This window comes from Pteropus medius, unplaced genomic scaffold (genome assembly GCF_902729225.1).
Source record: "Pteropus medius unplaced genomic scaffold, Ma_sr-lr_union100, whole genome shotgun sequence".
NCBI lineage: Eukaryota > Metazoa > Chordata > Mammalia > Chiroptera > Pteropodidae > Pteropus > Pteropus medius.
Window position 1 is genome coordinate 8,534,199 of NW_024344378.1, and position 26,282 is coordinate 8,560,480.

At 37.8% G+C, this 26,282-nt stretch overlaps 1 protein-coding gene and 1 pseudogene across 2 annotated transcripts in view; one reads left to right on the plus strand and one right to left on the minus strand.

Moving 5' to 3' along the window:
• Positions 1-8,334: 8,334 nt before the first annotated feature.
• LOC120610045 (uncharacterized) lies at positions 8,335-8,453 on the minus strand (annotated as a pseudogene).
• A 2,351-nt stretch (positions 8,454-10,804) lies between these two features.
• SHTN1 (shootin 1) overlaps positions 10,805-26,282 on the plus strand; it is a 94,326-nt gene continuing 78,848 nt past the window's right edge. Inside the window, exons 1-2 of one of the 2 annotated variants that reach the window (XR_005654638.1) lie at positions 10,805-11,190; positions 24,799-24,851. Coding sequence is in view for 1 of the 2 variants with exons in the window: in XM_039871089.1 (XP_039727023.1) it covers positions 11,133-11,190; positions 24,799-24,851 (111 nt within the window). In the remaining variant the exon portion in view is untranslated. The remainder of the gene's footprint in view (positions 11,191-24,798; positions 24,852-26,282) is intronic. The other variant, XM_039871089.1, reaches the window with a different exon arrangement.

A 26,282-nucleotide genomic window follows, 5' to 3' on the forward strand; every position in this document is an offset into this window, starting at 1 on the left:
CTTTTGATAGTGTCATTCGAAGCACAAAAGGTTTTTATTTTGATTTAATCTAATTTATCTTTTTTCCTTTTGTTGTTTGTGCTTTTGGTATCATATCTAAGAAATCATTTCCAAACCCAAGTTTCTAAAGCTTATTACTATGCTTTCTTCTAAGAGTTTTGGCTCTTACACTTAGATATTTGATCCATTTTGAGTTAATTTTTGTATATGATATGAGGTAAGCATCCAACTTCATTTTTTTTTTGTATGTGGATATCCAGTTTTCCCAGCACTATTTTTTGAAGAGACTTTATTTCCTCATTGAATGTTCTTACCATCTTGTTGAAAATCAGTTGACTGTAGATGGATGGGTTTATTTTGGAGTTCTCATTCTTATTTCATGGATCTCTACGTCTATCCTTATGCCAGTACCATACTGAATACTATCACTGTATCATTGTAGCTTTATAGGAAGTTAGGAAATTGGAAAGTATGAGGCTTAGCTTTATAGGAAGTTAGGAAATTGGAAAGTATGAGGCTTCCAACTTTTCCTTTTCAAGACTGTTTTGGCTATTTAGGGTCCTTTGCAATTTCATGTGAATTTTAGGATGAGTTTATCCATTTCTACAAAAAGCCTGAGGGATTTTCACAGGATTGTATTGAATATGTAGATTTATTTGGGAAATTTACCATTCTCACAATATTAAATCTTCCAGTTCATGAACACAAGAGACTTTTCATTTATTTAGGTCTTCTTTAATTTCTTTCAGAAATATTTTGTCATTTTCAGTACGAGTCTTACATCTCTTTGATTAAATTTATACCTAAATATTTTATTGTTTTGATGTCATGATAAAAGGAATTGTTTTTTTAATTTCTTTTTCTACTGTTTATTACTAGTATATAAAAACATAGTGGATCTGATTTTATATCATATACTTTACTGAATTTATTAGCCCTAGCAATTTTTTTGTGTGGGTTTCTAAGAGTTTACTATATATATGATCATGTCATCTGGGAATAGTTTTACTTCTTTCGTTCTAATTTGGACGTCTTTTATTTTTCTTGCTAGGGCTTTCAGTGCAATGTTGAATAGAGGTGGTGAGGGCTATCATCTTTGTCATGTTCCGATCTTAAGGGGAAACCTTTCAGTCTTTCACCATTGTGTATGATGTTAGTTGTGGATTTTTCATAAACGCTCTCTAATATTTTGAGGAAGTTCCCTTCTATTCCTAGTGTAGTGAATTTTTTTTTTTTTAGTCATGAAAGGGTGTTGGATTTTTTCAAATAATTTTTCTGTACTATTGAGATGATTATGTCATTCTTCTTTCTTCATTCTATTAATATAATGTCTGACATTCATTTTCATGTTGAACCACTCTTGCATTCCTGGGATAAATCCCATTCTATCACAGTATATAATCCTTTTAATATGTTGCTGTAGTTGGTAGCCTAGTATTTTGTTGAGAATTTTTGCATCTGTATTCATAAATGATATTTGTCTATAGTTTTCCTGTGATGTCTTTGGTTTGCTATCAAGGTAATACCAGCCTCATGGAATGAGTCAGGAGGTCTTCACTATTCTTCTATTTCTTTTAAGAGTTTGAAAAAATTGGTGTTAACTTGTCTTTAAAAGTTTTGTGGAATTTACCAGTGAAATCGTTTAATACTGGGTGCTTATTTGTTGGGTGATTTGTGAGTACTGATTTGATCTCTTTACTTGTTATAGATTTATTCAGATTTTCTATTTGTTCTTAAGTTAATTTTGGTAGGGAGTGTGTTTCTATGAATTTGCCCATCTCTCCTGATTACCTAATTTTTTTGATATATAATAGTTCATTATACAATCCATTTTGTTTCTGTAAGTTCAGTAATAATGTCTTCACTTTAATTTCTCATTTTAGTAATTAAGTCTTTTTTCTTTCCTTAGTTATTCAAACTAAAGTTTGTCAATTTTGTTGATCTTTTCGAAGAATTAACTTTTGGTTTTATTGTTTCTATTGTTTTCTAATTGTCTATTTTATTTCTGTTATAGTTTTTACTATTTTCCCCCTTTTGCTAGCTGTGGGTTTCGTTTGTTCTTTTCCTGGTTCATTAAGATGTACGGTTAAAGTACTGATTTCAGATTTTTTTTTCTTTTTTAATGTAGGCCTTGACAGCTATAAATTTCCCTTTGAGCATTGCTTTTGCTACTTCCCCTACATTTGGTTATATCATACTTTCATTTTTATTCATCTCAAAGTATTCTCAATGTGATTTCTTCTTTGACCTATTGATTTTTAATCCCATATGTTTTTAATGGCTGTAGTAATATCCTTTGTTTCATTCCTATGTTGGTGACTGATGTCTCCTCTCTTTTTAGCTTTCTCAGTCTTGCTAGGAGTTTATCGGTCTTGATTTTTTTTTAATGAGCAGCTTTTTAAAAATTAATATTCTCTATAGTGTTTCTGTTATTAATTTAATTTACTTGCACTCCTAATGTAATTATTCTTTTCCTTCTGCTTGCTTTGAATTTATCTTGCTCTTTTTTTTTTGTAGTTTCTTGAGATAGTTAATTACTTAAGTTGATTTGAGACCTTTTTGCTAGTGTAAGCATTTAGCATTGTCAATGTCCGTCTCCGTACTACTTTACTGCATCCACATGTTTGGATAAGTTGCATTTATATATGAACAAAATTATAACTTTTTAATGGAATCTTCAGTACCTAGGCTGATGACCTCTAGTTTCCTTAACCGTGACCTCTCTCTTTTATTTATAACTCTCTTAAATTATGATACCTAGAACATTGAATACTGGATTGGTCTGGCCATTGATGAATAGAGCAGGAATGTCTTTTCATTCTTTTGTTTATTCATTCACTTGTTCATTCATTCACTCAATGAACATTTACTGAATTCCTAAACCAGACATTGTGTTGGTAAGGAATAAAGAGATGATTATGACAGACATATTCCCTCTTCCGATGTCTCTGTCTGGCAGAGAAGACAAATAATTAAGCAAATAATTTCAGGGGTGACCACTATCTCCTATATTGTAGAAACTCTACTGCCATTAACACCAAGCTAGGTTAAACTGCCATTATTTTTGTTTTTCCCATCAAGTTCTGCCATTTTCATCACTATTTTTAAAACTAAACTCTCTGCTTATCTTAAACCTAGGATGATCTAAAACTGGTATACGCTCTACAGGCTATACCAATTGCTTAAAGCTGACTTCTGATGGGACTGTGGTTAAATATTTTAAATATCATCCCTGGCCTGAACTATGACTGCAGACATCCCTGTACCTTCCCATTGACCATTCTATTAGCATACAGTCTGAACCTGTAATAAAGTAGCACCTTAGATTTGGGTAAATTATCAACTTTTCAGGAGTTCTCCTGTCAGTTAAACCTTTTGATCCTCATCAAAATTCTGGGCAGATAAAAGCCCCAACTGACAGATGAGGAATTCAAGACTTAGAGAGGCTACAAGACTTTGCCTAGTTGGGAAAGTCAAAAACATATACAAGTTTCTAGACTCCCAACTAGGCTTTTACTCTTGCCTCAATCTCACTGCCTCTTCAGAGCTGACCATTAAATGTGTTTTAAAGAGAGCAAAGTCCAATTGTATAATGGATCTGCCTGGTTGAAACACGATTATTAGTGGTAATGATTGGGTATTACCTGGCATGCATATGTTAGGTTTACAGTAAAGAATGCTTACTTTTTATTAACTGTCCTTTCAGATATATTAGTGACTGTCACACCTGAATTATAACAAAGAAGCACTAAGGAAATTCAATGTGGGCGGCAAAATTCTTTGAAGAATAACTAGTTATAATTGGGGAGTCTGAACACATTTCAGAGTTGCACGTTTAATATGCAGTATGGTTAATTGCACTGTAATTACAGTATTTTAGAATGCCATGCTAAGTGTTTAATCCTTTTCAGGTTTGCCTTCCAATCAGTGGTCTGCCTTCATTTTCCAGATTGATGAAGTCTGCCTCAGAGAAGTGGGTAGGTAACAAGATTGTGCTGATGTGTCTAATCAACTAGGAAAGTTGTAAAATGAATCTTTTCTATCTGGGATTTATATTTAATCATTGCTGTGCTCTCTTTATGAATGAGTGTTGATTAGTTAGTTGTCAGACTATGAAAACAATAAGAGCTTTTATTTACCCAGATAAGTTAGGCTAGAGTCATCATTTGGGTCTGATTGAGTTGATGGGGATATTTACATTACCTCAGCACATAGATCCACTTAATCTTATTCATAATGTTAATTATATACTCCAAGAGTTACTGTCATGCACTTATTTATGGTGTTTACTATTAGAGTTTGTTTATACATGGGGTGATTGTATGATTCCCCTCTCTTTCCCTCTTACAGTTGCAAAAGGCATCTCTACTCATGGAAAGCTGATCTTCAGTAGTTTGTTCACACTGATTTGATGACATCTAATTCAAGAAAGGCAACTCAGTTTGGTTTTAGTGTGTTGGTTAAGACTACACTATCGAGTTGACTTTTAGTAGGTTTTATTTATTTAGTGTTTATTTATTTATTTATTTATTGCCTTCATATATTTGCATATGTTTTCCAGTTTCTAGAGTTTTCTTTTCCTTTATACTTCCTGCAAACTACTATTTATCCTTCAAGATCTGGCTTTGGTAGAATTCGAGTAATCAAGGAAGTGTATTCTAATTCTACCAAAGAGAGTTAATCATTGCCTCCTTTATCTCACTACTGTATCTGAACATTAATAGCATCACAGCCCCATCGTACTGTATTGCAATTATCTTTTGATGTGTTTGCTTTCATTAATAGATTGGTTTGTTTGAGAGTGAGGGCCATATTATATTTCATCTCTCTTATCACCCAAGTCTGATTGTGCCTCATGCATGGTAGGTGCTTAATAACTTTTCAGTGTTCAACAATGTTGATTATTCTTAAAATTTTTTTTGCACATTTAGAGTATTTTTTAGAATAGTTTTAGGTTCAAAATTGAGAAGAAGATACAGAGGTTCCCCATGTACCCTCTGCCCCTATATATGCATGGCCTCCCAACATCTCTCACCAAAGTGGTATATTTATTACAATTGGTCAACGTGCATTGACACCTCATAATCATTCAAAATTTATAGTTTACATATGATTCACTCTTGGTGCTTTACATTATATGGGTTTGAACAAACGCATAATTATATGTGTCCATTATGATAGTGTCATACAGTATCTATCATTCACTGCCCTAGATTTTTAAAATTAGAATATAATTGATAATAACATATTAGTTTTGGGGGTCTTACATAATGATTCCATATTTGTATATATTGCAGATCATTGCCAAAATATGTCTACCCATTACCATATATAGTTATAAAATCTTATTTTTAAAATAATTTTTGAGATATAATTTATGTAGCATAAATTCACTCTTTTAAAGTATGTAATTAAGTGGTTTCTAATATGTTAAAAAAAGTTGTACAAATGTCACCACTGTCTAATTTCAGAGTATTTTTATCACCACGAAAAGAAACCTTATACTCATTCCTCATTCCTTCCTTCCCCTAGCCCTTGGTAACTATGAATCTAATTTTTGTCTCTATGATTTGACTTTCCTAAACATGTCATATAAAGGGAATCATGTAATATGTAGCTTCATTCCTGTGTGAATAACTATTCCATTGTATGTATATATCATATTTTGTTATCAATTTATCAATTGATGGACATTGGTTTGTTTTAAATTTTTGACAATTATGAATAATGCTGCTATGAACATTCATGTACAAGTTCTTATGTGAACACATGTTTGCAGTTATCTTGGGTATATATGTATAAGTGGAATTTCTGGGTCATATGGTAACTCTGTTTAACTTTTTGAAGAACTGCCAAATCGTTTTCCAAAATGACTATACCATTTACATTGTCACTTGGCAATGCGTGAGTATTCCAATTTCTCTATGTTTTCCCCACTTGTTATTGTCTGTCTTGTTGATTATTGTCATTTTAGTGGGTATGAAGTGGTATCTCATTGTGGTTTTGATTTGCATTTACCTAAAGACTAATTGGGAAAGATCATCAAGAGCAAAGATATGTGATTAGGGACCAGGGCTAAGATCATTTGTACCATGGTATTCCCAATGACTATATACTGCCTTTTTTTATTTGCCCACATACTTACTTTCACCAGAGATGTTTATTTCTTCATATACATTTGAAATACTGTCTAGTGCTTTTTCATTTAACCTTTAAGGACCCTCTTTAGCATTTCGCGTAGGGCAGTTCTAGTGGTAACTACCTCCTTCAGCTTTTACTTGGGAATGTCTTAATTTCTCCTTCATCTTTAAAGGACAGTTTTGCTGGATATAGAATTCTTAGTTGACAGTGTCTTACTTTTAGGACTTTATATCATCCCACTGCCTCATGGTTTTCATGGTTTTTGATGAAGAATCTGCTGTTGGTCTTATTGAAAATCCTTGTATGGAATGAATCACTGAACTTGAATGTATAAATTCATCTTTAATCAAATTTGGGATCTTTTAGCCATTACTTTTTAGCCATTACTTTGTTACTTAAATTTTTCTTTTACTTATCATTTCTTTGTGTCTTTCTGGGCCATCAATTTCATTTGTAGTAAACTGGCTGATGTTGTATTTCAGGTCTGTGATGTTGGTTTAATTTTTCAAAATATCTTTTATCCCCCTATGTGTTTCATTGGATTGTTTCAGTTGCTGTGCTTCAAGATCATCGATCTTTTCTTCTATAATATCTAAATTGCTGTACATCCTATTTGATGTGTGGGAGGGATTTTTTTCTTTTTTCGATTTCTGATATTATATTATCTCATAGTTCCATCGGAGTATTTTTTAAATAACTCCTGTTTCTCTCTTTATCTTGTTTCCCTTTATATCTTTTATATATATCTTTGATCATATTTATAAGCCTTATAATATTGCTTATAAAGTCTCAGTGTGCTAATTTCATCATCCCTATCATTTCTTGTTTCCGTCAACTGATTTTTCTTCTCCTCATGGGTCATATTTTTCTGCTTCTTTGCTTACTGTAATTTTTGAATGCTGGATATTGTGAATTTTACATTGTCAAAATTGAATTGTGTTGTAATCCTCTAATGATTACAACATTAAATAATAAGAAGTCTGCCATTACTTTTATTGTTGTTCTCCTGTATGTAATGTGTATTTTTCTTTGGCTATTTTTAAGACCTGAATGTTATGTTTCATTTTTAACTGTTTGACTATGATATGCCTAGCATGGTCCTTGTATTCCTGCTGCATTATTTATAAGGAGACAAATATTAGTAACAACTCAAATATCTAAGAATTTGAGAATAGCTAAGTATTCATTGATATAATGGAATGGCATTGAAGAAATATGTAGATTATTTTGGTACAAGATAAAATGTATATGAAATAATGTTCAGTAAAAAGAACAATCTTAACGGTACAAAGATTTGAAAAAGGAAAAATACTTGTTTGTATTAGAAACATAAATTGAAGAGTTATGTAAATAGTGTATTAAGGTAAAAGTTTTCTTCCTCTGAAAAATCTGTTTTTAATACAGCTTTATTGAGATGTAATTAACATACCATAAAATTCTCTCATGCAAAGTGTATACTTAAAGTGTACAACTCTATGGTTTTGAATATATTCGCAGAGTTGTGCAACCATCACCACAATCAATTTTAGAAAAATTTATCACCATAACAACCACCCCCACGCCTATTATCGGCTACTTCCCATTTTCTCCAATGCCCTCAGTTCTAGACAATCAACCACAACTTAACTTTCTCTCTCTATGGATTTGCCTATTCTGGGCATTCTATATAAATGGAATCATACTATATCTGGTGTTTTCTGATTGGCTTCTTTTCACTTAGCATAAAGTTTTCAAAGTTCATCCATGTTGTCCTTTATTTCCTTTTATTGTTAAATAATATTCAAATGTTATCATTTTTATACGTAATTAACATTATAACAAATAGCTGTATATAAAGTCTTTGAAGATAGATTCTCTAATTTGGAATTAATATTGGAATCAAAGGAAGTGAACCTTTTTTCCTATTATATTTTGATCTTATTTATCTATATACCTCAAAAGATTACATAAATAATGAGATATTACTTTAATTTCCTGAAAACATAAACAAATGTGAAAGAGAAGAGCCTTTTGATTACTGCTCTTTCCCACTCCACTCCTCACCTCTTGGGCCTATTCATCTACTTTCTACCCCTGGAGCAGCCATTATCCTGAGTTTGGTATATATCCTTCCATTTCATTTTTAAAAAGTCTCTCCTTCCCCTTTCTCTGTCCCTATATGTATCTGTATAGACACATACTTTTTTTTTTTAATGCCTGCAGCATCCAGTCTTTCTAGGTGGTCTCCCATCCAAGTACTAACCAGGCCCAACCCTGCTTAGCTTCTGAGATCAGACGAGATCGGGCATGTTCAGGGTAGCATGGCTGTAGATGACATGTACATTTTTAATGTTCTTTAATACATGTTATATGGAGGCTTATCAGTCCAGTGTGATGCCTGCAACATAAATCCCTATGTGCATTATTTAACAGAACAAAACCTAATTATATCACTACTATTCTTTTCATCAATATTAATATCATATAAATAAACCATAGTGTAATGAGAGATCTGAATCCCAATAATTGACTCTAATAGCCATCCTAATAATTCATACCATGCCCTCAAGATAATACCATATTGTATTTCAGGAGGCTATTTTAATTTCAAGGAAGGTAAACAGGATTAATTTCAAGGGGCTGCAGATTCAGTGTAGGACCAAAGCACTCAGCTTGATTGTAAATCTGATAATTCATTAACTCATTCTTAAACTCCAAAAGTGCTACCTAATTACTGTATAATTGAAGTAGGCAATTAAATCAGCCATTTAAAAAACAGAACTTTGTGAACTACCCCAAATATTTAATGGGTATGCTGCTGCTATTTTATCGAATATGAGAAGATATTTGGTTATTTAGGTTTGGAGAAGGGCTCTGGGCATTGCCCCACAGTCAGGGTGACTGATCGGGTTTAACAGGTTTTCTGGCTGTGGGGCAAAACCAAGGTGGCCATGAGTTGTTACCCAAATCTCTTGGTTTTCTTCTGGAAAGAAATTATTTCTCTTTGTACAAAATAGCTGGTGGCAGCACATATCTTTCATATTTTCACTTAGTTGAGTCTGAATTCTCTCATGTTTTCTGGGCCTTCCTTAAACTCTTGACGATTAAAAATGTAATCCCAGGGCAAAGGCCATTTAGTCATCGCCTGGGGATCTTCATGGCAGCTGATCTACATACAACTGTCTTAAGCCATCTTACGAAAAACTAGGGAAAGAACTGAATAATAAGTTCTTTCTTGTACCAACATTATTTTTAAAGTTTCAAAATTTTAATACATTCTATTTAAAAATACTGTGCTGCCCGTTTAGATCATTCTACCACGGATTCACCTACGATAAACTATTGTTACCACCTTTTTAGGAGAAAGCAGTGCTGTCATTTTTTCAAGTTTGTTTTAGAGTTACTATTTAGCAGGAGTATCAGACAGATACTAGTTAAAGCATTTACCTATATTTCAGCACCCCCACCATCATGAAGAGGCCCACTCAGTAAATAGAATCGGTCATTTGCATAAAATAGCACGTGAGGAATGAGCAGAAGCACTGGGCTGGTGTAGTACCCACACTAGGAGTTTAGAGGTTAAGAAAAAAGATGTTCAGTAAGTCTAATTTAATTTGGATTTATTTTGGATGCTTAACGATCAGTGTAAAAGAACTGTGCCCTGTTTTAGTTTATAATTAGCATCTACAACTCCTTTTCCACAGACCTGTAACCTTAAAAAAAAAAAAAGAACACCTATTGATGTCAGATTGTTTTGTTTATCTTCCTCTCCTTGTTCAATCCTTCCAACTCTTCCTGGAGAGTAGGTATTAGTATTATTCCCCTTCTTTAGAGGAAGTTTAAAGAGGTCAGAGGACTTGAGCAAACACTAACCGGCAATTGGCGGGTGCGGAGAACCATTTTGAAATCTGTTGGGCCTGCCGCCCCTCTTCTGATCAGTGTCTAGCCCAGAGATGGGTTTAAACAGCGCAGAGGGCAGTGTAGTGGGGCACATGCTGGCCTTCACTCCGCCAGGCTCTGCTACCAGGCAGCTGTGCGACCTCGGAATTCGGAATGCAGTGACAGCCTCCCTAAAAGGAAGGCCTTCCAGTCATGAACCAGATGATTCTTGAGGACCTGGGATCCACGTGCTGCAGGGCCCACGTTCCGACCGCCTCTCAACCCCACCGAGCCTGGAGAAAGCCAGCTCCGGCCCAGGGAACTGTTGTTAATGGACACGCCCTCCTTCGCTCACTGCGTGTTAACTTACCTGGCTGGCCTGTTTCAGTCGCGTCTGCTTTTCAAGGTTCAAAACCTACACCACCGAGCCTGCCCCTGCAGCACCTAGGTTTTCCCACACCGCCCCCAAAGGCCACTGTGTGAGAATTGGGGAAGGAACCTGGGTTTATTGCCCATTACGTTCTCTGCTCTACATCGGCGGCTCGCGGGGACCGGCCCTTGAGCAGCGTTCAAAGTGGGGTTCCCACAGACACTGCAGATCCAAGGCGGGTTTTTTTTTTTTCCTGGATGTACGTCTTGGTGTCAGGGGTGGGGCTGTGGAGGCGGAGAAAAGGGGTGCGAGGAGAGAGCCAGCGCGAACGCATGCAGGCCCGCAGGCCCGCAGGCCCGCTAGCCCTCCCGCCTGCGCAACCTGCGGCGCCAGCCTCCGCAGAGAAAGCCCAGGCGCCGCCGCCGCCGCCGCCGCAGGCTAGAGCGAGGGCTGTGACCCCGGTGCCACTGCGGGTGCCTCTCTCGCTCCCACCTCCTGCCCTCGGGCTGCCGGCGTGTCCCCGCCTCCATCCTCACCCCCGCCCCGCAGCCCGCCGGCAGGTGAAGCCGCCCGGGCCGCGGAGTAGGTGCGCGGGGATGAGCTCACTCGCCCGCTCCGCGCCTGCAGGAGGAGGAGCGGGAGCAAATCCAACTTCCGGGTAGCGAAGCCGCACGCCACCGGCATCTTGCTTTTCCTTCCCCCTCCCCCGTGGACCCCTCGCCTCTCCCTCCTTTCCCTTTCATTCCCGACCCAACCTGCCAAAATGAACAGCTCGGACGAAGAGAAGCAGCTGCAGCTCATCACCAGCCTGAAGGAGCAAGGTAGGCGGGCGCGCGGCCGCCAGGTGCGGGCCGCCGCGGCCCGTGGGCGGGGACGGCTCCCGGGCGCTGGCTTTGGGGCTTGGCTTGCGGCCGCTGTGGTCACCCCGGCAGCTCCGTTACCCCGTGGAGAAGCATCCTTCGCGCCCTGCGCGCCTCGGAGAGCCCACGGCCAAGGGTAACGTGCGAATGTTGGGGAGTGTCAGGCCCGGCAGAGCGGGAAGCGCTACCCGCTGGTTTCTCTGGCTGGCTGTCGGGGGCTGGGGACAGGGGCGAGGATTCGGCGCGGACATGGTCCCACCGTACTACCTTCCGCACGGGAGAAGCGGGTGGGGCTGATATTTTGGGGGAGGTCGGCGTGTTCAGCTCAGCTGGCCTTGCTCCCTGGCCTTGGCCCCACCCTTGCACGCTGGCGCTGGGAGGCCTGCAGCGCAGTGCTCCAGCCTTTCCAGCTTTTCATTCTGGTTCTTTCTAGTTCCTCTTTCTCCACTTAGCTAGGTTTTTCAGACCGTGATGTGTTTTATCACTTCCCATTTTTAGCAATTTATTAGTCAGCGAGTCAACACTCTGCTTGTGTGGGGCTTTCTGAATTGAGACTTGGCTCGCCCACTGGAGTGCCAGGCCACGTATATGCATTTCTACACTGCCTGGTAACTGGAGATTACCCCTTAATAAAGAATTGTTTTCATCACTTATCACACTTCTGAGCAAAGCCAAATTAATATGAACCTAATACTTTTTAAAATTATTATTACCTTGACCAAATGTGGCCTCGAGGATATGGGTCAAGAAAGAGAGGAACCATACAAATTTAGGAAGTAAAGCGTGTTAGGAACATGTGCTTTTCTGACGAACTTGCTGACATGGCCATTATGTGGAAGGGCCTGTCTGTAACAAATCCTGATGTTCAGCCCCAGCTCTTTCACTTTTCTTGGTTCAACTCACCAACTCTGTGAACTTGGAAGAGTCTGTCCATTAAGCACAACGAGTCTTGTGGTTAATCACGCCTTACCTGACTAAAGGCGAGGGCTAAAGCAGGTGATTTCCTGAGGTCCTGTCCAGTACTGTGACCCATTGCTCTTTCCAACCACAAGTATACCATTTGTGAGGGGATGTGGATCCCTCTGGAGTACACGCTCCTGGAAATGGATCTGTTTACTTTGTGGCTTGTTTACTCTTTACTGTGTGACCTTGGGGAAATTATTTAACCCCATTAAAGTGGGCAGAACACATTCCTCTGTGGTATCTAGCATCTAGAAATTGTTGGATGAATGTTGATGGATTTTATCTTTCCAGTACCTTCAACTCTCATCAAAGAGTTAGCCCAAAGTCATGAAGTCACACATGTCAGTGAATTAGCCCAAAGTCATGAAGTCACAGGTGTCAGTGAATCTGGTGGGGGGTCAAAATGCCTTTATCTGGAATTTCTTGTGTTTTATTTAGTGCGGGGCTGTATTCTATTAGTATTTTTAAAATTTCTAATTAAAGCCCCTTAATAACATAATGACTTTTTAAAATTATAGTTGACATATAATACTATATTAGTTTCAGGTGTACCACATGGTAATTTGACATTTAATATACCTTATGAAGTGATCATCGTGATAAGTCTAGTACCCATCTGTTGCTGTACAAAGTTACTATATTATTGACTATATTTCCTATCCTGTACATTACATCCCCATGACTTACTTATAACATGAAGTTTGTACCTCTTATTCCTCTTCACCTTTTTTACCACATCCCTAAAAACTCTTAATTCATATTCTAGACCAATAGTCCCTGAGCCTTTTGGCACCAGGGACCGGTGCCCCTGTGAGAATCTAATGCTTAATGATCTGAGGTGGAGCTGAAGCGGTGACGCTAGCTCTGGGGAGCGGCTGCAAATACAGATGAAGTTTCACTCGCTTGCCCACCGCTCACCTCCTGCTATATGGCCTGGTTCCTAACAGGCCACGGACAGGTACCCGTCTGCAGCCCAGGGGTTGGGGTCCCCTGTTCTAGTCTGTTGGAGATTTCATGATTGGTAATATCTACTAGTGGATACCAGACCTTTTGATGGATGGTGAGTTTTCAAATAATGATAAAATAAACTCCACTCCTTCTGTACATAACTTCATGGGTAGATTAACAAGACAGATAATCCACAAGTTGTTTACATTTGATTTGGGTGTACATCCTCTGTCCCTATGTTGGATTTGAGAGCTGGGAAAAAGGGAATATCCTTAAGTTTCTGGTTCTTTCTCATATTTTATTGGAAAACAAACAAATCTGTGGCATTGGTATTTTTAGTGGATATTATTTCCTTGATTATGGACTTACCAAAGTCAACAGACCAGTTAGACTTTGAAATTTGTGTTTCTTAAAAGGCAAACATTTTTAAAGGACATTGAGTCTGATTACGCAGGTGTTGGGATTTTTTTTTTTCAGCCTACAGTGTGTTAGTATACATCTCAGAACCAAGGCATTTTTCATTATATCATAGATTGTTATAACAATTGATTTATTTTTAGAGTATTTAATTGTTCTTTGACCAATGGAACTAAATGGGAAGCTAAGGGTTTGAGATGGAAAAACAGGCAGCAAGGTGTTTGGGCTCTTAGAAACATTATGATCAATTTTGTAAGCTGATGGTTTGTATGATTTATTTTTGAAAACACAATATTTTTTACTACCTATTAACATTGTGAATAATTCCACTACTCTTATTTAATGTGACCAAGAACGATTATCCATTTAATATATTTTTTTCTTTTTTAACTCTAAGTAAAACATTCATTTATTCTTTTAACAGATACTTACCAGGTACCTACCATATATGAGGCCCATGTGCTGCCACTAGGGCTTGAGATGGTGAATCAGACAGACAGTCTTTGCTTTCACCAAGTTTATTGTGTAGTAGACAGTCATTAATAAATTAACCATATAAATAAATTTATACAATTACAAGTATTTTTTTCTAGGGTAGAATCTTAGAAACAAAATTGTTGGATGAGAGGGGATGTACACATAAAGTTTTCCTAGACATTGCAAAAGTGCCCCCCTCAAATGGCTTTGCCAGTTCACATTGTCCCCAGCTGTGCCCATGAAACCACACGCTGGTCAACATCGACCAACAACAATCTTTACTAATTTTGACACTTGACAAGTTTCTTAATTTTCGCCAATCCGATGAGCAAAAATAGTACCTTTAAAAATTTGTATTATTAGTGAGGTTTGAAATCTTTTTACATATTTACTGTCCATTGAGGTTTCGTCTGTTCTTTCTTTAGTCTTAAGTCTGAAATTTGAATCCATTCCCCAGGAGAGTGTTCAGAAAGAAGGTTCCTATCCAAATGGCAGAGCTGACAGCAGCCTTCCCTAATGTGATGGCTTCAGTGGGGTGGTGAATAAGGTTGCTTTTGACAAAAGTTGTGAAATGTAATGACGGAGTCTGTCATAATATGAACAATCCCTAATTTATACTTACCATTCCCTAAGCTCTATGTCTTATAAATCACACCCACTTCTGAATTACTTCAAAACATTGTATGTTCCCTTCCAGTGAATGGTATAATTAGCTATATTATGTCTTTCTAGAAAGTTATATTATGTCCCTTTAAAAAAAAAATTAGCCAGTGTGCGATTGCTTATGTTCAAGCAGATGTTGAGGTAATGAGGTAATTCTCCTTTTGTCTTTTTGGGGGCTTTATTTTGTTGGACTGATTGACATCTTTAATGCACTGAGAAACGGCAACTTGGGATACTATTTCCACTGCATATTTCCTAGCTACTAAAGTGGACATTTCCCTTACAAAACATCGTACAATTTGCTCCCCCTCCAGAGTTCTGTTGGGAAATGATAGACTTAGCATTTGTTTAAGGTACATGATTTTCTTTGTAATTTATTCAACCCGCGTGTGTTGAATATTCATAGCCAGGCACTGTGCTAGGCATCAGGGGTATAGAGATGAATAAAACCTTATTTCTGCTGGTGAGGAGTTCCTGGTCTCGAGGTGGTGGTAGCCATGTGAATTCCAGGAAGAGTGTCTAGCTGACCTCATTTGGGTCATGTGTTTAAATCTTTTGGTTAAGAAAGGGCAGTGCACCTCGATTGGCACCCCACACAAGGACTGATGGATTGGAGCAGTTGTCCAAAAAAAGAATGGTGTGCCACCACCAAAAGGGGTATGCAGCCTGGGCAGATACAAACAATTGCTGTCCACTAACCTGGTGAGCACAGGAATGTGGTGTCACTTGGAACTTGTTGAGGAAGTTTTGAAGAGCACTCTCCTTAACCATAAAGATGTTCTAACGTAAGACCAAAACAACAACAAACCAAAAGTTATGGTCTGTTCTTGGGCTAACACCATTTAAAATGGATTCCCTATGGTAAGAGAATTGGTTTCAAAACAAGATAAACCTCTTTTCATCTTTAGAGTTACTATTATTTTATTTGATTATTGAGATAATACTTAAAGTTCAGATGGAAATTCAGTCACGCTTATTCTTAGAGCTGAGTGGGTAATTAAAAGAGGCATCTGATGTTCCCTTGGCTCCTAGGCTAGAAAGTAGCTAGAGCATTATTTTGACAAAAGAGGCTGAAACTACTGCCTACCACATTGACCATGTCAGTCTGGAAAAGCTGAAGCATTGTCAATCTTGGATCCAAAGTCAGTCAGTAGACCTTTTCTATAAATAGTTAGATAAGTATTTTAGGCTTTGTAGGTCATATGGTTTTTATTGTAAACCAGCCTACTTGTTAAAAATGCAGTTTCTTCCTAAAATTGGTTAGCCGCTGCCAAAGAGACAGACACTAATTGAGCAACTCAGTGTGGGCTGAGGAACTACATCTCGCCAGAATTTCACTGCAAACACCTAACGCTTCCATTATGTAGATGAAAAATGAACATATGCTCATATTAAGAAAAAGCACATAAAATGCAAAGTATAGTTATCTGTTCCCTCTAACTCATTGTTTCTCAATATTTATTTCATTATATTCTCCTAAGGATTCTTTTTATACATTTTCCCCCTGATCACCCCCATGTCTGTGAAATATTAATGTCACAAATATACTGTCCGTATTTTTATATATTATGACCCTTTGGAGGGCTATGAACCATTTTAAAATTTAAGATTATTTTCCTCTTTGAGGGCACTGTCACCCTGTTGATAATATATGCTCTAACCCCATTTCCATTCCTCAAAGTTATCTACTGTTCACCTGTTGTTGTACTCCTTTAAGGAATGTTGATTTGTATGCACATGTTATTTATCACTTGATGTATATTATAGAATTCGTGTCAGTACATATAGAGTTAAATCTTTAGAAACTGATTGGATCATGTTCCCTTACATAGATCTCCCAAATTTAGTTAACTCCTTATGGGTGGACAGTTCTGTGTTTCTGTTTGCTGTTAAAAATAATGCTTCTAGCAATAAATAAGAATGGGAGACATCAATACGAACTCATGTTTAGCTTAAAATAGATGCAGATGGTTACATATATACATAGTTAGCTGAGAACCTAGATGTACTAGTAGGAATGAGCACATATGGCTCCAGATTTTGGTTTCTAATACCATTCTCCAACAAAAGGAACAGGGCTCTTTGGGAGAAATGGCTGATTCTAGGACTGGGGTGACTGGGGCAGGAAATATACAAGATGGTCCTGGAGCATCTTGAACCATAAGCTCACAATGACACAGATATGTCAAGGAGATACAGTAACCAAGTGAAAATGGCCAAAGATGGAACAATTTGAATAATAAAATACTAGATTATAACTCAAAGTCTAAAATAAATATATTCCTGAGTCCATACTGATATGTGATTGAATGAATAGAGAGAGAAGAGATAAATCTTCCATACAAAGAATTCCAAATAATTTTTGGAGATATTCCCGCTCAAAGAGGTGGAGTGTAACACCCTCTCTCTTCAGTGTGGACTGCACATAGTGACTTCCTTTTAAAGAGGACGATATGGAAAGGGGGATAAAGAGTAACTTTACAGTAGAGAAACCTGACATTACCTCAGCTAGATGATCAAGGTCAACTTCAGTGGCGATTTAAGTAATATTGACAGTACGTACCTTTGATAGGAGGTGATGAAAATGGCATTTCTCCTAAAAACCCATAACCCCAGCCTAATCACGAGGAAAACAGACAAATCCTAGTCGAGAGACATTCTACAAAATACCTCACCAGAACTCCTCAAAACTGTCAAAGTCATCAAAAACAAGGACAATCTGAGGAACTGTCACAGCCAAGAGGTGTCTAAGGAGACATGACAACTAAATGTAATGTACCTGGACAGGATCCTGGAACAAAAATAGAACATTAGGTAAGAAATAAAGAAATATCAGCCAAGTATGGACTTTCGTTCATAATAATGTGTTGCTGTTGGTCAATTAATAATAATAAATGTACCATACTAATGTAGGGTGTTGGTAATAGGAGGAACTGGGTGTTGGGTATATGAGAACTCTTTGTACTATCTTTGCAATTTTGCTAAAATCTAATGCTTATAAAATTAAAGTTTATTGAAAATAATACTGCTGCTTACATCCTTGTCCACATGTATATGTAAGTGCAGCTGTAAGAGAAATTCTCAAAAGTGAAATTGTTGGATCCAAAATGTTGTGCTGTAGATTTTATTCTATAAAGCTGTTACACAACCAGGCTTTGCTTTAAAATGTATAAGGAATACAGCTTTTGTTTTTCTCTGCTCACCATGCTGGCTAAGCATTTTAAACATTAAAACATGATTTCTGAAATTTTTATATATTAGGATCCTTTTAGTTAAAACCCTCTGTGGTATAAAATCCGTGTATGATTCTGATATATACATACATATATATGTATATATAGGATAGTATATACGTATATGTGTATATGTATATATATATAGTTTGCTTTTTGTTTGTTTTAAATAAGACTTTTTGGGAGTAGTTTTAGGTTTACAGAAAAATTGAGCAGAAAGTGTGGAGAATTACCATATAGCCCTTTACCTTCCTCCCTCCCCATTTCCCCTGTTATCGTCTTATATCAGTACATTTCTTAGAATTGATGAACCAATATTGATACATTATTATTAACTAATAGTTCATAGTTTACATTAAGGTTCATTCTTTATGTTGTATATTCTATGGGTTTTGACAAATGGATGACGCGTACCCACTATTGCATTATTATATCAAATAATTTCAGTGCTCCACACATTCCCTCTGCTCTGCCTGTTCATTGCTCCTTCCTTGTCTCTGAACTCCTGGTAACCACTGATCTTTTTTACTAGCTCTATAATTTTGCCTTTTTCAGAATGTCATGTAGTTGGAATTGTACAGTATGTAAACTTTTTATATTGGCTTCTTTCACTTAGCCGTATACATGTAAGGTTCCTCCTTGTCTTTTGCTGGCTTGATCACTCATTTATTTGTTTTTACCACTGGATAATACCCTACTGGACGCATGTCCACTCACCCTACTGGACGCATGTCCACTCAGCTGTTGATGAACATCATGGTTGCTTCCATGTTTTGACAATTATGAATAAAGCTGCTGTGAATATTCATGTGGGATCAGGTATGGGTCGGGGAGGGAGGTGTGTTGTGTAGTCCTCTGACAAGGTGCTTCTCAGTTTTGTCCTTTTGTCCCCCTTAGCTCAGACAGGGCTAGAGGGGGCTGGAGTTGGGTTATTACCTCCCACATGTCTCTTAGGCTCTGGTAAAAAAAAATTTTCTTGAGGGCAGGCCTGTTAAGAACGGAATGTTCTGAGTATATTTCAGAATGGCTGCTTTCCCCCTCCTTAGCCAGAAACAGTAGGAATATTTTCTCTGAGGTTCACTGTGAGGACCTGGTAGCATACCTGGAGGCAGAACTCACAAAAGTGCGGGGGCTTTCCTAAGGCTGGTCCACTCCCTGAAGTTTTTAACTCAAATTTGTTAGAACGGAGCTTCCAGCGGTTTGTCAATTATAGGTTAGGTCTTCTGGTCTAGGCATAGGTTAGTGAGCAGGTTCTGCACCTTGGCTTCTGCTCTAATTAGAGTTGTGATCCTCTGGAGTTTTGGAGTAGCGATTTGCCCCATGACCTCAATTCTCTGGTAGATCTAAGAAGAGTTATTGATTTCTGGTTTGTTCAGCTTTTTGTTGTTGTGAGGACGGAAACCAGACTTATCTATGTGCATTTTAAAGTTACTCAGTTTCTTTCCCTTCTGTTGGTTAATGTGAAATCATTAGTATAGTTCGTTGAGAATATTTCTTAAGCATCATTAATTCATTCACGCCAAGCTGTGTGTCCTACCAATGAGGGAATTTCAGGTTAGGCATAATTTCTTTTCAGATGTGAAGTCTGTCACCTTTGTTTTTTGATCAGTTTTTTCAGGAGTGTTTTCCCTGGTTTTGCTCATGCTTTAATTAACAAGTGAGGTATCAATGACTTCTCTTTCTGCTCTGGCTTTAAGAGCAGGACCCACTGGGATGTGTGCAGAAGAGAGTATTGCCCTAATTGAACATTATGTGTTTTGACGCATGTCCTCACTCCCCGTTAGTGTTTCAAGGCTCCATGAGTCTCAAAGATGCAGACTCAATGGATAAGAATCTACACTAGGAGATCTCATGAGGCAGTGTTTTCTGGTTCTATTTGATGGCAATTTAAAGTTTCATTTTTATTAGGTATCTTGTAACACAGAATGTAAGAGACCCTTTTAACATGGGGAGGAGAGTAAGTGCTCTTTCGTGATTTGTTCATGTGAAGATCTAGATCCATGGTTCCTTCTGCGTAATTTAACACACGTTGATCAAGTGTCTGCTGCATGTCAGGCATTGTGCTAGATGTGGACTTCTGGATGTGTAACGCCATAGTCCTCACTCTGGAGGATTATTTCCAGCCCAGTGCTCTAGCACACTGCACGCATGCTCAGTGACGTTTTCTTGCATGAAATACTAGGAATCCTGCTGGTTCTGCCTCCACCATTTTTTACTATGGGATTCGACTTGTCCATGTGTGTGTCTTCATTTTAAAAATTGGAGTGTTAATATTTGGCTTAGTTGCTCTACTGCACAAATTGATACAAACCAGCCATTCCTTCAACATAGATGTTGACCACATGCTTAGTATTCTGCTGGGTGTGAGATATATAGCAGTGAATCAAGTGAGAGAAAAGACAAGAAAACAGGTCTATACTTCGATAATTTATGTAGTTACATGAAGATGCTGTATGCAGTAGAGATATGTGAACGGTGAACTCTGGTAGTATGTTAGAAATATATAAGTGCTGATTTTTGCCCGAGGTATATTGGGAGAGTTTCTTAGAAGAAATGGTATTTGAATTGCATTGGAGAGGAGGAGGTAGGGAAGGTGGGAAGGAGAAGACCTTGCAGGCAGAGGAAAAAATATTTGTAAAGGCACCTGGGTATTATAGGTCTTAGAAGGTTTGGGGAAGCATGGGGGCTTTGGGTATGATGGAGCGAGTTGTAGTCTCTGAGGCGGAGTGGTGGGGGATAGAGCAGGGTCCAGATTGTGAAGCTGACATCTTTAGGTGCTTTTAAAGAAAAGAGCAAAATAACCAGGTTGTTTTGTTACTGGTTAACTACCTTGTAAAGAATAAACTTGGGACAGAGGAAGTTGAGATAAGAGGGTTTTGCCATTATTAAGGGTCACAGTTAGGGCAGAGATACGGGCCGTAGAGGGAGGGCAGGTCGAGGAGACGTTTTAAGAGATCTGAGCAGTTCGATGATCCTTTGGAGGTGGAAGAAAGTGGGGAATCAAGGGGGATCCTGAGGTACTAGCTCAAGGACACCAGTGAAAGATCCCGCGTATAGGAAGTAGGAGGTTTGAATGAAAGGGCGTTGATGAGTTCACTTTCTAACGTGCTGAGTTTGAGGTGCTTGTAGAGTATCTGGGGAGAGACGTCCAGAACAGTATTGTCCAGTAGAACTCTTCAGTTACGAGAACGTTCTGGGCCCACTGTCCATTACGGTAGCCACTGGCAACATGCAGCTATTGGAGCACTTGAAATGTGGCCAGTGCCACTGAAGAATTGAATTTTAAATTTTATTTAATTGTTGAAATGTAAGTAGCCACATGGTGGCTAGTGGCTACCACATCTGACAGTGCAGATCTAGAAAGTATTGGTTGGAATTACTGATCTAGAGCTTGTGTTAGAAGTGGGGTGATTAGCCTGCCCTGGACTGGGAGTTTCTGGGGACACTGGACTCCTCAGTGCTAAACTGGGAAGGTCTCAGGCAAACTGGTGTTGTTCAGCCAAGCCGAGGTGTTATCAGTCTGTAGTTAGGAACTTTAGTTGTCGTGTTTCTGAAACAACTATGTCCACTCTGCTGCTTCCTGGACTGGCTATGTCGTGATTTGCAGCTTGGAAAGAAAACTCCCTTTCTTGGCATGACGGGGTTAGAAAGTAGAAAACCAGCATGATTCTTGAAACACATGCTCTGCCCGATATTCTTCTTGTTTTCTGAAGATCTTCCTGTTTCTTCCATTCTGTATTCTCAGGTAGTGATTCCCCTCCTTGGCTACACATCAGAATCACCTGGGGTGCTCACTTCTTAAAAATAAGGATGCCCAAGGTCTCCCCTAGACTAAACCAGAATCTTAAGTTGGGGGTAGGTGGAAAGGGGGCTAGACATTTGTATGATTTAGAAGCTTTCCAAGTGATTCTCATGTGCAGCCAGTATTGACAAGTATGGGTCTCAGACATGGTTTCACCTCTTTGTCACTTTTTTTAATTACATCTTTTTAAGTTGATCTTTAGCCCACTTTCTCCTGGTACCTAGGGTTTCAGATATTTTCTGCTCTGTCATCTTTCAGACCACATGGGACAAAAGTTAGACCGAGACTGAGGGCATTAGGGAGCAGCTTGATCTCTTGTGCACACAAGACTTTGCTGTTATCAGTAACAATAACCATGGCTAATGTGTGTTGAACATTTAATATGCCTAAGTACTCTTGTATCTTACATGTTCACTTACTCTTAATAACAACGTTGTGAGACATGTATAATTATTATTCCTGTTTTTCAGATGAGGAATCAGAGATAGATTAACCAAAGTGCTCAGGCTGAGATTAGGCTGCACTTTTTAATTACTGTGCTCTGTAACTTTATAGTACAGTGAAATGTACTATATCTGTTAACTGAGAGATGAGGTTTTCCCAAACCGTGGGTATTTTTCATATGGCAGAGAATTGATCACAGTCATCTTTTCTTTGGTACTGGTTAATTCAAGATTTGGAGGGTCTTTCTCATCAAATCAGTTGACTTAAAAAAAAATTTCAAAGAGTGAGCCAGTTCTGAAACAGTAAGGGTTTCTCTGTGACCCTTTAGCATTGGCAAAAAAGAAGTAGCTGAATAATGTAGGTCACTCTAGTTTTTGCCAGTTTTGTTGAGGGTGGGGTTACATATATATTCACAATGGTGTGTGTATGTGTGTAAATATTATTTAGAGCAGTGAGCTTGGTTTTTCATTTTTATTTAAAAGAAATAAAAATATTAGTAACTGGTTTTCTTTTCTTTTATGCTCTATCCCCCAAGTGTCCTTGTCCCACTACCAAGTGGTTGAATTCTTCCCATACTTTTTATTTCCTTTCCTTGTACTTGGCTTTATTATTTATTTTTTTAGCTCTCACATTATCACAACAAAGCATATTTTCTGTGGTTTCCATTAAGATATGATAGCTGGAGGGTTCTTAATTAACGCTTTTCATAAAGACTCAGTAATTGGAAGTCTATAACATTTCATCTGGATCCTATTGGGAATGTAATGGAAGAATAGTATTGGTCTTTTTTTAAAAGCCTTTAAAGCCATCATCTGATGTTTTAAGCAGAAAAAAAAATTTTAATGTCAATATGAGATCATGGTTTTATAAGCCATTATTGTTTGTTTTGTATGTCTGTAAAGTAGGTCATCAAGGATAGAGCGGTCAGTCAATTTTGATTTTTTGGCTTCATCTATAGATACTTTTAAATGTCAAGTAAACTAAAACAAAGTCTCTCAATAAAGTATATATTTATTTTTCAAAACAATATTAGATATAATAACACTTGGACCATGACCATAGATAATCCAATGGCGTTAGTGCATATTTTTAGGATCCCTTAGTTCTTGTTTCTTTTTGTTAAAAAGGAAGGGGGATGTTTTATTGATTTTTAAGCATCAAGAACACTTGAGTTTGTGCTCATTGGTTGGGGTTTGTGTGGTGGAGGCTGATGAGAAGTTGTATTCTGTGGTCAATCAAATCTTTTATGTTGAAAATGTACTTATTTTTAAAAGGGCTTTATCATTATATGTATACATTTAGCTATTTTATGGGCTAATTTTCAAGGATTCTTTTTGGGTGTGGCTTTAATAAAATTATTAATTAATTCTTATTTAAATGGTTCTGGAGTGCTAATAAAACTCCTGGGCATTGGTGTGGTATAATCCCATAAATATTTGTTGATTCGAATTGGATTTTAAGATTTTGGTCCTACCATTAGTAGGTATTCTAAAGCCTTTAAGACGTGATTGGAGGAAATAAAACGTGTACTTTACCATGGGAATTGTCTGTTTATGGAGTGTTCTCTGCACCAGTGGTTAGAATCCTACACGTCTAGAATTAATGGCCAGATTATCTGAGATGTTCTTGAAGCCCCCGGTTTCATACGTTTTATTTCTATCTTCAGGTTATTCATAGAAATAGGAAGTTCTACTTGTCTTTTTTTTCCCTTTTCTTTTTTTAAAGAAAAACTGAGCTTTTTGTAAGTAAATCCCAATTGGAAATTTTAAAAGCAGAAGTATAAAAATCCAAGCTGATGGTTTCCTGGCTCACTGGTACCAGTGAAGGGGCTGACCTGAGAGTATGTAGCAGTTCTGCTCCATCATTAAGCCCAGATCATTCTCTGTCTTCTCATCACCTGTTTTAAACATAATATTCCCAACTGTTAGGGATACCTAAAAATTGTGCTTTGGCTAAAAGATGAATGTGGGGGTTCAAGTTACTTTATTTTTTTGGCAATAGAGAGTTTTAAGTAGAAAATTGCTGTTTTTTTTCCCCCCATATAGTTGGAAATATTTCCAAATAATTCCCATTATTTTTCTAACCTAGTAAAATGAATGTGGTTGGTATCTGGTCATGGCTTGGTGATTGATGATCTTGCAGTGCCCCCAAATAGTTGTTATTAGCAGAATACTCATAGCTTAAACTTTTGGTTATGTGGATAAAGTAGATGTGTGACAGTAAGTTGAATGTGTAAACCTCTCGAGGCTGATTTTAAAACTGAACCTCTGATTATAGTACCACAGACTAAGAGTACTGGAAGGAACTTCAGGGAACACCCACCTGTCTCCTATCACGGGGCCTAGTGCTGAGTATCCAAGAGAATTGACTTGTCATAGGTCACTTAGGGCTCATAGATCTTCCTAGGAACCTACGCAGAACTGAAATTCAGCTTGGTGGGTTCCTTTCTGCCATGATCTCTTTTTCTTCTTTACTCTTAAAAGCAGAAGCCCTTCTTCTATGGCCTCTTCTGCACCCCACCCCCAACCTAGTAAATAGGCAATAGGGGTTAGTTGGGTTCCCGGGTTTTCCCGTAGCAAACTTTTGCTAGAGTGATAACGTTGCTTTCCTTTTTTCTTTTAGCAATAGGCGAATATGAAGACCTTAGAGCAGAGAACCAGAAAACAAAGGAGAAGGTTTGTACTTTACCCTTTCTTTCCTTTCTTACATGAATAAAAGGCTAGACGGCATGGCGCATTGTTCTGCCACCAATTTCAGTTAAATGCGAATGAGTTTTTTTTTTCTCTCTCTTTTCTCCTGCATGTGTGGTTCAAGCTAATATCAACTCCAGGCTCCAGATGGTAAAGAATAGCAGGCATGCCACAGTGGGTGCTGCTCCGGGAGATTAACTACACAGCTAAATGTGCAGTGAGGCACCAGGCCAAGCAACTCAGGCCCCCAAGAATTGTACTTTTTCCCAACAGTCAGATTTCAGATTCTAGTGATGGAATCGAAGACATTTACTTTTGGGGTTTAGACTTACTAGATTTTGGAGAGAACTGTTTAGAATTAGTCATTGCTGTTTAGCCCAAATACCTCCATAAACCTTTGTGTGTTTACTTCCTCTAAGGAAATGAATAATATACTAGAAGTTGAAAAACACCCAATGTGAAGATGGGGAAGCCTGGGGAACGTTTTCAGGAACTCTGGTGGTTTTAATTTTTAAACTGTTAAATAATTGAATTCTACTTACATTTAAAAAATACTTACCTTTTTGTCTCTGAATATGTTTAAGATTTGTGAATATTTGTTTATATATATATATTTTTTCCCCCTATAAATTTAGGAAGGGGACAAATGGAAGGCAAGGCTAAGTTTTAAACAAAAAATAGGGGGACTGAATAGAAAAATGAAAAGTAGGAGGGAGAGCAGAACTGTCTATTATTGTTTTTAGACTTAAACGAAATTTAATCTTAGAAATTGTTTGATAGACCAAATATGTCAAAACATAATGTCTGTGGTAGAAAATTAATAAAACCAGTCTTTCGTGGTCATCATTATTATAAATTATTAAATTTCGCCTTTATAATTTCAGAGCTGTAATGAAAATTGGCAGTGAGCTAAATATTTGTAAACCCTGAGGTGTATTTTTCTGTGGAGGTATTTATTGGGCCCTTAGGAATTGTATTTAGCTTTTTCACTCATATTAATTTGCCACCTATATAGCTGTAGTATGCTTGGTGATATCGATGATAAATACTCTCATTCCTTTGCTCATTTTGTAAGTAAGTGTTTGGAGTTCTGTGAAATCTTGTTTCTTCTGTTCCTTTCATCAGGCGAGTCAAGGAACGGTAGGTGGGGGTGATAAAAATACCTGTGGTAGAAGATGGCTGGTATATGCATCTCTAATATGGTAAGAAGGCCACAAAAAATAGTTTGACAAAATTTCTAATTCTAACACCATAACCACCCCAAATCACAGATGTCCTGAGGATGCCAACAGCTGGGGAGTTTGTGCTAAATCCCGGGTCCTTGAAGTGCCGTAATTTCCAAGCGAAGCTAATGGGTGATGCCTGGGCCAGCTAGCTTGAGTCTCCTTTTCTCAGATACCCAACCGTCTTCCAGCT